Source organism: Chelmon rostratus, chromosome 4 (assembly GCF_017976325.1).
Source record: "Chelmon rostratus isolate fCheRos1 chromosome 4, fCheRos1.pri, whole genome shotgun sequence".
NCBI lineage: Eukaryota > Metazoa > Chordata > Actinopteri > Chaetodontiformes > Chaetodontidae > Chelmon > Chelmon rostratus.
In genome coordinates, this window is record NC_055661.1 from 10,745,670 (window position 1) to 10,761,215 (window position 15,546).

Consider the following 15,546-nt stretch of genomic DNA (forward strand, 5'->3'; position numbering starts at 1 on the left):
TCCGACAGATGACACTGCGGCGGCTCCTTGACCACCTGAAGTTGGTCGCGTCCTACCAGGAGGTGAACAAGATGACGTGTCAGAACCTGGCGGTGTGCTTCGGCCCGGTGCTGCTCAGCCAGCGTCAGGAGGCGTCCTGCCACACCAACCGAGTCTTCATCGACTCCGAGGAGCTGGCCAGCGCACTGCACTTCAAAAAACACATCGAAGTCCTGCACTACCTGCTCCAGCTCTGGCCAGGTGAGGGATCGTTTCATGTTTCACTTTTTGAATTAGCGAATAAATGTTATTTGTAGACAGTGTTTTGCCATGGTAAATACATCTCTACCATGTGTTTTGGTTTGACACACATGCCTTCTTACAGTCAGGTAATATGTGTCAGTAAGTGTGTATATACCAGCCTCTAACCCTGCCTGCTTGAGGGTACAAAGCAGTGCCAGCTCTGCGGTTCGGCTCTACAAAGGCCTGTTAAAGGGCTGTGCTGCTTTGATCCTTGAGGTTATCCACCGCTGGTGTAAGTACAGCTCTGATAGCCATTGGCCACCATCTGTTGCCTCCTCGGAGATGAAACCCTCCACTGAGTGCTTCATCATGGCACGCTGAGCCAATCACAGCTAAGCCAGTAAGCCCTGTAAACCAAACTTTTGAGGCGTGGCCCCCTGTCTGAAGATAAATCACCAACCAAGGACAGATACCAGACAGATACCCAGCACCAGCTTCCCTCAGAGCAGGTCTGTCTGTGCAGCTGTGCTCTGCCAGCTGCAGCTGCCTGCTCAGCGGGAAGGAGTCCAAAGATGATTCACGAGGGAGAGAATGATGAAAAAGAGCTGCAAAATTTGTACTGGTCACAGCGACCGATTTGATATTTTTTAGCCGATTAATTGGTTAAATGTCGTGTTCGCCTCGTCTCTTATTCAGGTTGATTAAACAAAACATTATGAAAAATTGTGCTCTGCTTGGTTGAAAAGAAAAGGCCGTGTGAAAATCCATTACCACTGTTAAGACGTAGAGTTGTTTCTGCTGTAGCTGGCAGTTTGCCTGTTTGCCCTCTGTGGGTTGTAACACGTTCATAAACATTATGGTTATGAGCCTGTTTGAAAATCCATTATACAATTTTAGATATGCACGGTCATCGAGCTCGCTTACTGTGTCTCGATGGAAAGAAAGCTGTTTTTCAGAGTGCAGTGATCTTTGAAGTTTGTCTCATTGTTTCAGTGTGTCTCCAGGCATGCTGTACTTCAAAAAGTCTTATCAAAGTGTTCCTAACGTCACCTCGGAAAGACTTTATCCCTGAAAGATTTAAATCCTTGGAGCTCTCCCCTGTACTAGTGATGAACAATTGACTGACTGTGTCTGGTCTGGCCTCTAAATTTAACTGCGTCCTCAGACTCCCACATTGAACCAGTTGTGTGTAAGCCGAGCACCCTCCACCCTCCTTTACATCAACTGGGCAAGAACCACGCAGAGAGGGAGTGCAGCAGCTGAATGCGTCAGCATTTGTGAATCCCATAATTTGCAGGTGGCCTAGTGAGGTACAAGTGGAATTTCAAAAGATAAACAAAAAAAAGTGCAAAGATATCTTAGAGGATGGAGCACACATGCAGACAATGACGGAGGGCGACGGGGTCAAGTGGTCTGAAGGAGAATCTTCAGTAGAAGCCTGCACTTGTTTCTGCCCTCCTGTCTGAGCTGATGTCACCTGCCTAGTGCCTGTAATGACCTGCAATAACCTCGACAAAGCGTTCAGTCCAGGTTCAAGCCTCTGTTTACGCCCTCAGTGACATCTCCATTCTGCCCGCTTCCCCAGCTCAGAGCTCGGAGGACGCCGGCACTGTAATTACAGACATTCCAGGCTTAACCTTAGCCCTCAGCCCCCGAAGCTGCACCCTAACATTTCACAATTGTTACGGGATATTTTCGGCCGCCTCTTCGCACCTCGCACACACATCCCTGACCCTCCGAAGCATTGTTGCGCAGGCCTCAAGGGTGCACGTCTTCAGACATCCACTGACACTATTTCCAGGGAGCGTGAGAGAGCGGGAGTGCGTTGAAGAGGCTGAAGGGGGCGTTCGGGGGGGAATTATGTAGTTTGCCAACTGGATATGTGAGGGGATGTTAGCAGACAAACAGTATGAAGGGAAGAAGAGGAGAATGTGCGTGTTTGTGGTGTGTGTGTATCTTGTTATTGTGCTCGCGTGGACGGATGAAGCACATTAAGTTATTTTCGTACACGAGGTGCCGCATCTTCGTCTGCTTCCTACCTTCATTTTCTCTGCTGACACCTAATAACTTTAATCATGTCATCAGTGAATCATGTCTGAAATTAAATAACACGTTGCCTCTTAAAGGAGGATAATTTCTGTTTGTTTTAGGTGATAATCGCTTGAGTCTTTAGCCTCAGGAGAGTTGCAAGGCTTGCAACCGCTGCACATAAACACTGTACCAGCAACTGCGGCTCCTGTTGAGTGACATGGAGTCAACGCAGGACATAATTCACTGTTTTTTTTTGCTAAGACATGTAAGGATAACACTTGAAAAGCGCTAGAGGTCCTCTTTCATGCCCACGTAAACTAAATAAAGCTCGGTGTTGTTGTCTATTGTACTGCACATGACTTATAGCCCAAACCTTTAACTCTTTTTGTTTCTTGTTCCTTTCCAATCCAGTAAGAGAGGGCTAGCGGTGTCAACAAGTGTAGGTACACAGAGATAAAGACAGACAGGTAACCGGACTGTGCTGGTTGTGTTGGAGTGCTCGCTGTTCCCTTTCATGGGCCACAGTCAGATGATTCTTTCATAATGTCCGAACAGGGTTTCAGCTTAGTTAATTTTTAAGTTGGGTTTAGTCAACTGTTGATAACAAATAGTACAGAAGGGTGGCGTCAGAGTCACAGAGTGTGGTGGCGTGATTCAGCATGTGTTTGTCTGACTTCGAGCACAGCATGGCATGTTTATGTTTGCATTATTTTGGCTGGGGGTGTGTCATATGTCGGGGCTCCCACATCTTAATGAACGTATGTCTTTGTTGCCCTGATAGAGGTTCATTCAGATAAGCCTGCGGCCTTTTTTGAATTGTACGATATCTGTTGTGAAAAAAAGGCTTGTTTTCAAGGCATGTTTTTAAATGTCAGTTTGACCATTAAGTTACCAAAAATGGTCTTAAAGGCTGAGTTCACACACACAATGCCAGAAATGCTATTATATATATAAATGCTAGTGATATCTAGCTCTGCAGATGGGTTCTGTTTTTTCTGCCAATGTGACTGTCCAGAAACAACAATCAAGACAATTTGCAGAACTACTTTCTACTGAAAAAATAATCCCTCTGAAAATTGGGGTGGTGGCAGAAATCTCTGAGGCAGATTTCTCAAATCGAAAATATCTGCATGGCTAGCTAGAAATGTATTCTTTTATAATTTAGGTGAACTGACCCTTTAAAGAAACATTTTGGCATTTTGGGAAATATTCTCTCCGAAGTCCAAAAAAAAAATCCACCTAATAGCCCTGTTTCCTCCTGTCTCCTGTCTTCGAGCTGAGCTGCGATAAGCAGCAGCTGGCTGTAGGTACAGATTTACCGTACAGATGTTTGAGAGTGATGTCGATCCAACTCTTTGCAAGAAAGCACATAAGGGTATTTCCCAAAATGTCAAACCATTGCTTTAAGGTGATTAGTTCAAATGGCCTGTATTACTACATCGGATTAACTCTTCGTCTCTTGTCTCGCTTCCTGTCTGCTCCTCCAGTCGTGGACCCATATGGCCAGTCCTCCTCTCAGCCCCCTGCAGCCTCTTTGGCTCTGGCCTCATCTGACCAGCTGTCGGCTCCTCCATTACGGCGGAGAAAGGAGCGCCCTCAGGTCCTGAACCTCTCTGAAGCGGAGATGGTGGGCGTTCTGCGGCCCAGACCGGGGCGCCTGGACAGCCCCAGCAACCGCTACGCCGGGGATTGGAGCGGCTGCGGCGAGAGCTACTTCCCTTCTGAAGTCCTGCTGCCTCCCAGCAAAGAGGAGGCGGACTATGATGACGTGCCCTCCGAGGACACAGAGGCAGCTGAGGAGGGGCAGGAGAAGCCCGAGGACGCAGAGGAAGATGAAGGGCAGAAGGTCACGGCGTCTGATCCTGCTGAGCCGGACCGACCTCAAACAGAAGAGGTGGTCAAGGAGGAGGAAAAGGAAGAAGAGGAGGAGGAGGAGAAGGAGGTAGAGAGCAATAGTTCAGGCAATGGGCAGCCATTAGAGGACAAGGAGGAGGAGAGGGTGTGCGACCACATCCTGCCCCCTCGTCTGCCCAAAGAGCACACCTACCAGGCGTACATGAAGATCCAGGACATCAGCCCCGTGCTGAGCAACAGGGTCAACCTGAGAGACCTGCAGGAGAGCATCGACACTCTGATCGGAAACCTCGAGAGGGAGCTCAACAAGAACAAGCTCAACGTCGGATACTGACTCCTACCGCAGGGACACACACACAAACATCCACTCACACACTCATAAAGCCTGGTGCGGTTTGGTGAAGACCTTCTTTACCGATCAAGGTGCTTAAGGATACAGCCACAGTGTTTCCATGGAGATCCTGTGAGGTCACCATGGCAGCACGGCGTGGTGCTGCTGTCAAAGCTAAAGGATGAGATGAGAAGAAATGTAACGGGGCACTTCTGGCATTTGTACCTTACCCGTAGACATTCCGTAATGTTTTTATTTTGCTTCTATTTTGTCGACTGTCTTACTTTATGTTGTCGGTTTGTTTCGGTCCGGTTCTGTGTTCCATGTTGTTATTGTTGCTTCTCTTCTTATTAGAAGAACCCATTGACCCCTCAGGGGTTTAAAAGGTGCCTTAATTGTGTGAAGGTGGTAAGTCAAGAGGAGAATCCACCCTGAAATAAAGTGTCTGCCCTCGTGTGATCTTGATGAAGCATAGGCAGCCAACAGGATGACCTCTATGATATGAAGACGTTATGAAGACTTGTTTTTACATTGACAAAGGCTGCGGTACATACAAAGAGGTATGAATCCACCCTGGATACGATCACTATCAGGGGTCTCTACCCATGCAAGCTTTGAATCGGTGATGTCGATGCCAACATTTCTGGAGTAAGTTAATCAATATTTATTCACTTTTTACTACTTTCATGCCAAAAAATCCCAGAGTTTCCCCCAAGTGTTTTCTTGGCAGCCTTCTGAAGCAGCACATCTATGCAGCAGCAGCAAAAAACCTGGGATGCAAAAGGCCTCTCGTTTAAGAGTCGGGTTCCCAACAAAAACATGTGATTAGGTAATTAAATGAATGAAAATGTGCAAAGAAAACAAAAGCATCCTGTCTGCTCTACAAGGCCCTCTGTCACTTTTGGCAGTGGAAGAAACATGTTCTGATATTTTATTGAACCCCGCTGTTACTGACCAGAACATTAGTCTCTTATGCGGAATGGGAGGACTCTGAGTTACCTATTTTCCAGCCTGTAAAGTGCTCAGCAATACTCACCAAGATCACAGGAGGAGCGTGTGTACATTCTGTTTGTGGGTGGATTTCCTTTTTTTTAAGGCAGCAGAGAGCTTTTCTATTGAGGTATGAAACACTAAATGTTGTACAACAATAATGCACTTATGAGGCAGGCAGTAGTGTAGTAGATGTCTTTATAGTTCAACAATATTGACTGGACTGAATTGAGGCAGAAACAGCCGCCACTGAAACCTCCTCTCAAAGATGAATAATGGAAGAATATGGCTTGAACGGTCAGTTTCTGCATTGTGTGTTTGCATGTAAAGACACTGAGCTGCAGGTATGCATACACCTGTCACGATTGGATACAAAATAAGAATAAAAACACTCAACAGAGAGCTGTACAGTAGAGATGCATTTGATCTGAAGCAGGCAACTATGAACATGTTTCATGTGGCATCATACTCAGTTTAGGCTTTAAAGAATTGTGCAACATTGCAGGAAGTTTGCTCGTTCACTTTCTTGCTGAGAGTGCGATGAGAAGATTGATACCAATCTCATGTCTGCATGATGAATATGAAGTTAGGTTTAGCTTTAGCTTAGCATAGAGACTGGAAGCAGGGGGAAACAGCTAGCCTGGCACAGTCTGTAGATAAAAGACCTTAAAAGCTCGCTAATTATTACTTATTATTATTATTAGGTCTTAATGCTATACTACGAGTGGAAAGCTGTCTTCTCATCTACCTCTTGGTTAAAAAAGCAAATAAGCAAATTTCTCAAGATGTCCAAATATTCATTTAAAAACCACCAACCAGTCACCTTTCTGCTTCTCCCAGCCTTTGGCAAAACCGTGAAAAACCTACAAAGCCCAAATGTGAAGCACAATTTTCAGAGCAGCAGTGGAGACTGTCAGCGGAGGGCCTCAGTTAGTACGACTTAGCTAGCTGCCTAAATCGACAAAGGACGTTTTCAGCAATCCAGGGATTCAGAATGATCAGTATTTAACCTATATGTATATGTATATAATTATATAAATGTATTCGGAGTATATTATTTTTACAGCTTCTATTTCAATGGCGTATTTAAATACTTCTGATGACCTCGTAGTGTTGACTTGTAGCAGTAGTTGCTTTTCCTCCCTTCGAGCTACCTGTACACATCTTAATGTGCTGGACTAATGGTACAACTTTAGCTGTAAAATATGAGATAAAATTGTGCTCTTGCAGAAAAAGTGATATTGTTATTTTTATTGTATTGTGTATATATTTGACATTGTTTTGTGTCTCTGGTGGACTAAGCTGTGTTCAAGATTTTTGGTGTTTTTTTTTTAAGGTACTGAACGTTGCATGGTCAAAAGCTTTACTGACATAAACAAGGCTCTTTCTCATCTGCCTTTGTGTTTGATATTTATGTGTAAAAAGACTTATTTTGCGATGTATTTGTTTGTTCGTTCACCCCGTTCCTCCAATAGACAGATGACTGCATTGTTCCAGCTTTTCTCCAGAGGACTTACAGGCAGACAGTATTTTTCACTTGGCTGTTGCTCCACACGCCACCCTCTGCATGGTGTCTGTCCTTCTGCCCGTCTGTCTGCCCACCCGGCCAACACAAAAAGAACCAGGGCTTCAGTATAAAAATGAACATGAAGCATCATTAAATTTAAATGCTGATGTGAATTTCTGCCTTCAAATACTTCAAAAATTGACTGAGATGTTTTTCTGAGGAGTCCTTCTGAGTGACGCTCCGAGAAAACACACTCTTCAAGCTGTTTTTCCTGTTGGTTGTACTCATTCAGTGCTCTTCAGACACTCCCGTCTGTTTCAGCACCCTCTCACCTTCTCACCTCTCTGTCTCAGACCACCTGCATCGTTTGTCGGATATCCTCCTGTCTCGTCCTCTTTGTCCTTTGGAGAGAAAGTGTCACTAAACAAAACAGAAAAGTGCTTTGTATTGATCCTGAGAAGTGTATGGTCATAATAAAGTATATTATTTTACATTCACGTGTGTGTCTTTTTTTGCCTGAGATAGAAATTCATTGGATTCAGCTGTATTCTACCAATTGTTTAATTGAGCTTACATTTCAAATTTCCTTATTTTTAGTACATTAGTAGTAAATCAAGGCTTTAGTTGCAATATTACTTGTCCCTAACTTTCTTGTGAACTCAATGAACTACCCAGAACTAATAGCTCACTAAAACTCAAAGCCTCACTAACACTGCAACAGGATTTTACAGATCTGATTATGCAGCTGTCTGAACAAAGAAAAAGCATTTTTGAACTAAGAAATCCCAAAACTATCTGGGTTTGCGCAGTCAGACAGTGCATTTTAAGTGCACAGTTGACATCTTCTCACTCCTACGCACACGGACGAGCCTGGAATTCATTCATAAAAACAAAACATAAAAACATGTGGTGTGCTGCATGTGGCCAAGTAATCATATCGCTCTTGTTGAAATGACACTGCGGCCGCACATTTCCAGACCACTCCACACTCTGGCTTTGTTTTATCGAGAACGCCTGGGAAAAGATGACCTTAACTTCAGGAAGCCGGACTCCTGTGTTTTTTTGTAGATCCGTCTCTTTGCTGTGGGACCCTTGTAACTCAGCCTCAGAGGAAAACAGATAAATAAGTCGGGGAATTGCCCTTGCTGGCTTGTGGGAATCTCCCAGAACGACTTTCAGCTTCAGGGACATTCCCAGGATGCAGCTGCATTTAGCCGTCCAGTAAAATCCACTGCTGGAAGGCTGCACTTTCACTGTAGCTCCAAAAACCGACGTTACCGGCAGCGCTCACTTGGAACAGCGCACACCACAGGTGGACCCCGAACCAGTTTGCCGAAACGGTTAATGTCATTTAAAGGATTTTTCCAGAATGAGATCTAAAATCAGGACCGTGAAAATGGCACCCAAGCGGCTCCAGCTGAGGTGATACACATCTCTGGCAGTTAGCATGAGAAGTCAGAGCGGCCGCGGGCCTTTCAGCACGAAATGGTTTTAAGCCTTGTTTGATGTCGGTCCTTCAGGTTCATATCATGTTTTTATGGCTGCCTTGAACAGGTATGAGAAAGCTGTAGGGTACAGAATGTGCACATGCTGCCTGTCTGCGCCGTGCGGCCATGTTTCATATCCCCACTGAAGTCAGGAAGAAAAACACCTACCTGCACTAAACTCCCATAAACGTTCAGACTGGAATTTTGTGGAGACGGAGCCAAACATGTGACTGACATTGTAAAAATGTATATAATTACCTCTCAGTCTCCACTCATTCTAGGTCTTTCACAATAGAAAAGGATGTGTGTGGTATTTATTTCTAGTATTTTAAATTCCATCTTTAAACATCTGGAAAAAATGTATATATATATTTTTATAATTTTATATTTAGACTCAGGTGCTGACTCTGGACGTGCCTGATTTAAAAGAACTTCATCCATGTTTGACTTGCAAAGCAGATCCCTCAGCCCCAATAAAAGCAAGAGTGAAATCCCATATGAAGACAGAGGTAGACATAATAACACAGAGCCTGTTTGGATAGACGGGGCCGCCACTTGATATCAGGCCGTCTGTCGGAGTGAACTGAACTAAACTTTTGTTCATTTCTAATTTGGGAGAGAGAAGAGATACGGGTCTCTTTGGGTAAACATCCTTGACAGCCACCTGCATGTGAAACCAGACCTTTTCTCCGCTTCGTCTCTCCTCCGTTCCATTAATCTCTGCTGACCTTTGAGTCAGTATCGCGGCTGCAAGTCAACCAGCCGACCACGCAAACACACAGTCGTTCTCTCTGTGGCGTTTACCGTGACACCAGAGACTGGGGTCAACTGCACCTTTGGACAGATGAACAATGAGACGTCATAGCAGACATTTAAAATCGCCCATGTGACGGTGACATCAAGCTGCTGGTGTACTGTTTATTTTGTTGAAAATATTTCAGGTGAGCAACATGAAGTCTGCTGCAGTAATCACATCCTAAGGAAGCAAGGAAAAAATCCACACAGAGTCATTTTCATACTGTCCTCCGTGTAAACTTAGTTTCACATGAAATTTTCAACAAGGGATGTGGAAATGTTTGCTCTCTCAGCTCCAGTTTTATTAAAAAAACAAACCAAATACTGACAAAGAATGAAAATGTTCTTCAAATACGAAATAAAAGATTGATCAGAAGGTGACAAACTTTTTGCACATTAAATGTGTGTTTGTGTGTGTGTGCGTGCGCGCATGTGTGTGTGTGTAAGCAGATACCCCTGCAGGCCTTTTGACCACCGTTAGTTGATGAGTGGATTGAAAACACCTGCTTCTGTCCACCTTCCTCCTGATTGGCTGCTGCTGTTTGTGGTAGCCCATTTAAACCTCTTCGGTGAGAGGGTCTGTCAATTGTGCTAGTGGTGGTCTTATGACAATGGCGGACTGCTGGGATGCTACCCAGCTCGTGTCTTTGAAAAGGGGGTTTTGCAGCTGATATTTCTGTCCACTATAAAGGAAGTATAATATACTGTGCCTGCATCCTCTAACCTCCTCTTCTGCTCCGATGCATGTAGCTGCACAGCTACAGTGAGCTAAACACACCAAATTAATGCAGCAACATTAATATAATAATAAACACAATTAATCAGGTTGTTAATTGGAGACAGGAAGCAAAACACTGAAATAAATCCAGAAGTTAAACATGAATCTACACAAAAGTTAGAACAACAGTAAACAAACAGTTACTTAAGAAACAGCTTTATATTGGTTTACCTATTGAGGGTTACATGGGGAGCATTCTATCTCTCACTGTCAGTTGTCCACCATCGGAAACGTATAAAGTTAATTTGAAAGGCGAATGGCCGTACAAAGAGAAGCTCTCGAAAAAGGAGCGATATATTACAAAAGTCAGGTAAGTAGTCAAAAGGGTAGTTTTAGTTCATGTTATGCTAAGTGAATGCTAACAAAATGCTAGCTAATTGAAACTGACAATTTTAACTTTATTACTTATTTAGTCATGAATATTTGATGCTGCAGAGAAACCTAGTTTGTTTGAGTTTTAATACTCTATCATAATGTAGAATAATAATGTATCCTGTGCTCAGGCCAGCATGATCGAAACTGTGAGTCCATCAGACTCTCTGGTCCTCTGATTCAATCACGGCTTTATTCTCATAACAAGGATTAGCACAGTGCACATGTCGTTAGGTACAAACTACAAAGGCACCTTCAGCACCTTCAGTCCTTTCGTACATCTTTCATTGGACGTGTTTTGAGAGGATCAGCTTGGTTAATGTCCTCCAATACATACTACCCATTTGCTCCTCGTAAACATGGGCGAGCTAAGCCCGGGTAATTGCTGGGAACCTTCACGCAGTGAACCTGGCCACACATTCCATACACGCAGTGCCCTTCAGTAGGAGGGCTATTAAACACATTTTACCAAGGTCCCAGCCTCTCTGATGTGTTTTTTGGGGGTCTTTTGTTCCATTACGATCAAGCCCCTGTACTTGGCAGCCCATCTGAGGGCCTCGGGGCAGATCTCTTGACGCACTGCTGACAGATCCACCTGTTCTGGACCGCGGTGATGATGAGAGAGCAGACCAGAGGTAAGGGGGGAGAAGATGAGGGGAGAGCGAGAGGTGAAAGTGAAGAATGGAGGGAAGGAGAACACAGGGCAGCGGTGCTTCAGATCCTCAGGGGCCGGGCCTCACACAACGTAGGCCCTCTCCTCTGCCCTCCCTGCCTCTTCCCTCCTCCGCCTCCATTGCTCTGTCACTCAGGACTAGACTATTTCATTTTAATAATGCTAATCCCTCCTAGGGGTAAGCTGCTCATCACCTCTGCCCCTCCCGCTCCTCCAGACGAGAGCAATCTCCTTTCAGCGTGAGGACAGGATGAGGGTGAGGGTTTGCTCCGCTTGATAGGAGAGAAAAATGTGAAAGGTGAGACTGAAAAGAGGCCTTGACAGCAGCTGCGGTCGGGCTCAATGAGAAGATTTGGGCCTCCGTGGTTTGATAAACGTGCAGGTGGCACACCTTTTGTAGCGATTCATCCTCCAACCAGCCTGTAACATCATGCTGATATGAGGCGTGTTGATAACTTTGTTCTCCACAGAGGAAGTGGAGTGACGCGGTTGGTATTTTAGTGTATGCTATCGCCCCCCTCCTGTCAGCAGAGCACTCCCCAGCTGTCAGCAGTAGAACTTAGTTTGCCTGCTGCTTCAGAAGTCCGACTGCCAGAAACGATAACCTCTTTTCTTGAAGGGATTGTTCCATGTTTATTTGCTTTCTGGCTGAGAGTTAGATGATGTTAGCACTCTCATGTCTGTAGGATAAATACAAAGCATCAGCTCATACAACGTATGGCAACAAAGCACAAACAAAAGACGCTAAGGATAATTTAGAAGGTCAATTTCAAAACTCAAAAAGGGCTCAAATGGCAAGGATACAAAGTAAGAAATGAATCAAATCTAGACTAGAAAAATACTTGTTCATCAATGATTTACTTACGAAAAAACATAAGGCAATAACAGGAAGACAAGGATCAAGGAATGCTGGATAAATCACAGCTTGGTACAAAGACATGGCACGAGACAATCTGGCACAGGACAAAGAGAGACGTGGACTATATATACACGAGGTAACAATGAACAGGTGGAGACAATTAGGGCGAGGTAGACAATCAGACAGGCGGGAAACACAATGGGAAGTCAAGGGGCCTGAAACGAGAGGAGAGTTAGGTTTCACAATAAAACAGGAAGTGTAAGACAAGACATGACGCTCGTGAACAAAAACACCTAACAGATCTGACGAGACATGACACCCGTGTTTCCAGTTGGCTGCTGGTGGAAGCTTCACATACTGACGACTCTCAGGATGATGTTTATCTTCTCATCCGACTTTCAGTTAGGAACATTTTCCAAAGTGTCTATTTCTTAGAGCAAAGATTCCCCCAAATAAATGGAGATTTATGTACGAACTTCCTGCAGACGACCTTCATTTCAAGGAAGTAGAGTTACGTACAAATTTGTCACTCTCTGTCTGTCTGTCTGCTGTTCTCATCACTGGTGACATGTCAAAAAAAAAAAAAAACAGTTTGGAGTTTCCATGGTGACAGGAAAAGCCGTAAGGGTTTTCCATGTGTGTGCTCTGAGAGACTGATAGTTTAGATGACAGATCCCACTCTGAAGAGACCTGGTCTGGGTTTACGCCAAGACATTATATGAAAAAAAAAAAAAAAACAAAACCCACAATGTTTAATGTGAGTCATCCCCCAGCCATGGCTGCTGATGGACTGAAATTACAGCACTTGAACCTGAATTCCTCTGGTAGAAATACTGTTAATATTTCCTCTCTGAAGTCTCTGCTTTTGATGTAGATCTGGTGGTTTAGTGTCAGTTGCTCATGCTGGCAGGGTTGAGTGAGAACCTCCTGCCTGAGTGTCCTTACTCAGAATAACAACCAATTATATTTTTGTACAATACTTTACAAAAAACTTTACCGATCACACTGTTCACGTGTCATAACGTTGCGACCCGTGTTGGTATTGTTCCTATAAGATCAGAATTAATGTTGGCCATTGCAACTGACCAAAAGCGACAAAGTATGCTCAGGGAGCGGGTCATGGTGGATGAATGAGTCAAGCACAGGACTTTGACTTGGGAGACTGTAGTTTGTGTCCCAGGGAGAACTTATTGTTGACTCTCTCTCTCTTTTTTTGTTTTTTAATTTTCAGTTCTTTGTTGCATTTTGGTCAGGTTTAGGCAATAAAGCTACTTGCTTAGCTTTAGGAAAAGATCATGGTTTGGGTTAAAACAGCCCCTTTCACAATGTTAACCGTGTGTTAAAAAGTCTAATTTGGGATTATTTTCCAGTCTTTTTCCTGAGTCCCAAAAGTGACATCAGATTGTGCATAAACAAGGACAGTCAAATACATCAACTAATAATAAAAAGTGGGATGACCAAGTAAAAATGTAAAGGGACGTAGTTTTAGCCGGGGACGAAAGTTAATTTTTTGACCTTGGAAACAGAAGTTTGACAAACTAATGTTGACTCAATGTTTAGCCTTTTCCAGGGCTTTCAACTCACATTCTTCATCAGTCGATAGCAAAAGATGATGGCAAAATATGTGGAAAGCAACAATCCCCAATGTGTCTCACCAAATCCTTGCACAATAAAGACACCCCCAGTGATAGTGTTCAGAGCTAATTAGCAAATGCTAAGTATAAAGCTAAGCTGTCTTTCATGTGTTTCACGTGAAGTTCAATGAAAGATTTACTTAACTGTTTTACATTCAGTGTAATATATGGTGGAAGTTATGATAAGCTAAGCAAACACCGGGACACACACATGCCTGAGTGTCTCGCATACACATGGGTGGTGGGCTGTGTTGGGAGGGGCTGGTGAAATGACAAGGATCCAAACATTTGAGTGCTTCGAAATTAGAAAATGAAAAGGAGTCAAGAGGGAACATTCCACAGCAGTGCCCTGGTCACCTGATCTCTTATGAGGTCAAGGGTCAACTAATGAAACCCACCACCAGCCTGTCAGAGGTTTTAAAGAGAAACAGCTTTAAGGTTAACTGCGACGAAACGCAGCCTGATGACTTAACTGGAGATAATTTTAGCAAGTCAGAGGCTGCTTTGAGGTTAAAGGAAGACACTGATTGAATTCTCTTTGATTTTCTTTGAAGCAGCCACCTGAGTCAGTGTTCCACTTTAAATATTCTTGCTGTTGTTCTGCAGCCGGTTCCTGGTTCTCCTGCAGCACCTGTGACTTTGTGTCACTTGTACCTCTCCGACTGCAACTGGGGTCCAGCTTGGATGGCCATGTGTGAAATGCGCAGGGTGCCCCCATGTTGGGAGATTTAGGCAGCAGACCCTCGCTCCACCTCACCCCATCTAACACCCTCCCCAGCAGGAGCAGCTAAGAGGCCAGGCAGAACAATGCCGAGGGAATGGCTTAATTCGCCAGGCCAGATTTACAGCCCCTCCTTGCCCAGCACCTGCTCACATTGTCTCCCAGGATTTGGATTGAAAACTTTGAAGAATCGGTGATAAAAACTGGACCACAGGAAACCCATCATATATCGACACCCCCTTAGTGAAAGATTTCTTTTTATGTTTGGAAAATCTTTTGGACTTAGATGAAGAAATCAAGTGAGGAAAATCTGACATCATGAATACTCCTCATGCCAAAGGGGGGGTCACTGGGTTTATGGCTGTGTCGTTGTCCATTGTCCAAAACATGAAAGAAGTGAGAGTGCTAAGCAGCAGAGCTCAACCTGCAAATGTCTCTGTGTATGTCTGTGGAACAAGTGTTTACGCTGCATGCAAGCGTACACAATTGCACAACATTCTTCGCATCAGCTATTACAATAATAACTAACCAGCGAAAGTGAAGACACTCCCTGTGTGTGTGTGTGTGTGTGTGTTGTCTGCAAAAGGCACATTCCTGAGCTAGCCTGGGAGAAAGTGAGAGGCTCCGCAGAGGAGAGAGGGACGACTGGAGAGCAGAGGCCCCTTTTGTCACCCGGGCCTTGTTGGTGCCTCAGGGGCCATATGGACGCCTGCCTCTGTGCACCCTCACATCAGCCCATTCTTCACCCTCCTCCACCCCCTCCGCTGCGTGACTGGACGGTCCACGTGAATGAATCATGGCCAGCTCACGTCTGTTCATCGGAATCAACTGTTCTCCATCTAATGCCACCTTCCTTTTCTTCTTTCTGATCTCTCCTTCCTCCTGTTACCCAACATTCAACCATTTGTATTTCTGTTCATCTGTTCTCTCAATCCTCTCTCTACTCTCTCTTCCCTTTTCAGGCATCTCAGACACACTATGAAAACCTGGCACTAGACAGCTGCCCCTATATTATGCAGCGACCCCCCTCCCTCTGTCCCTGCAGCCTCTTTTCTGGCAGGATACCGGCTGTCACTTGTGACTATAGGTTTGCTGGGCTGCTCTTGACCTGAGGTGGACCCAGCACTCTGAAGCGTCCTTATTTTATCCCCATGAAGAAGCGAAACTAATGGAGTCCAGAGAGCAGGAGAGGTACTCGTTGCAACACATTTCACGGAAAACAGCCTCCTCATAAATGTTGTGAATGTGTCAGAAGTAAAAGTTTCCCTTGTGGCAAAAGGAAAAGTTAATGA

The 15,546-nt window shown here is 44.6% G+C and overlaps 1 protein-coding gene across 2 annotated transcripts in view; it reads left to right on the plus strand.

Annotated features, from left to right (window-relative positions):
• Window positions 1-7,426, plus strand: part of syde2 (synapse defective 1, Rho GTPase, homolog 2 (C. elegans)) — a 43,961-nt gene extending 36,535 nt beyond the window's left edge. For both annotated transcript variants that reach the window (XM_041935446.1, XM_041935447.1), the window contains exons 7-8: window positions 9-240; window positions 3,741-7,426. In XM_041935446.1, the coding sequence (XP_041791380.1) occupies window positions 9-240; window positions 3,741-4,441 (933 nt within the window). In that variant the 3' untranslated portion in view covers window positions 4,442-7,426. The remainder of the gene's footprint in view (window positions 1-8; window positions 241-3,740) is intronic.
• Window positions 7,427-15,546: the final 8,120 nt, after the last annotated feature.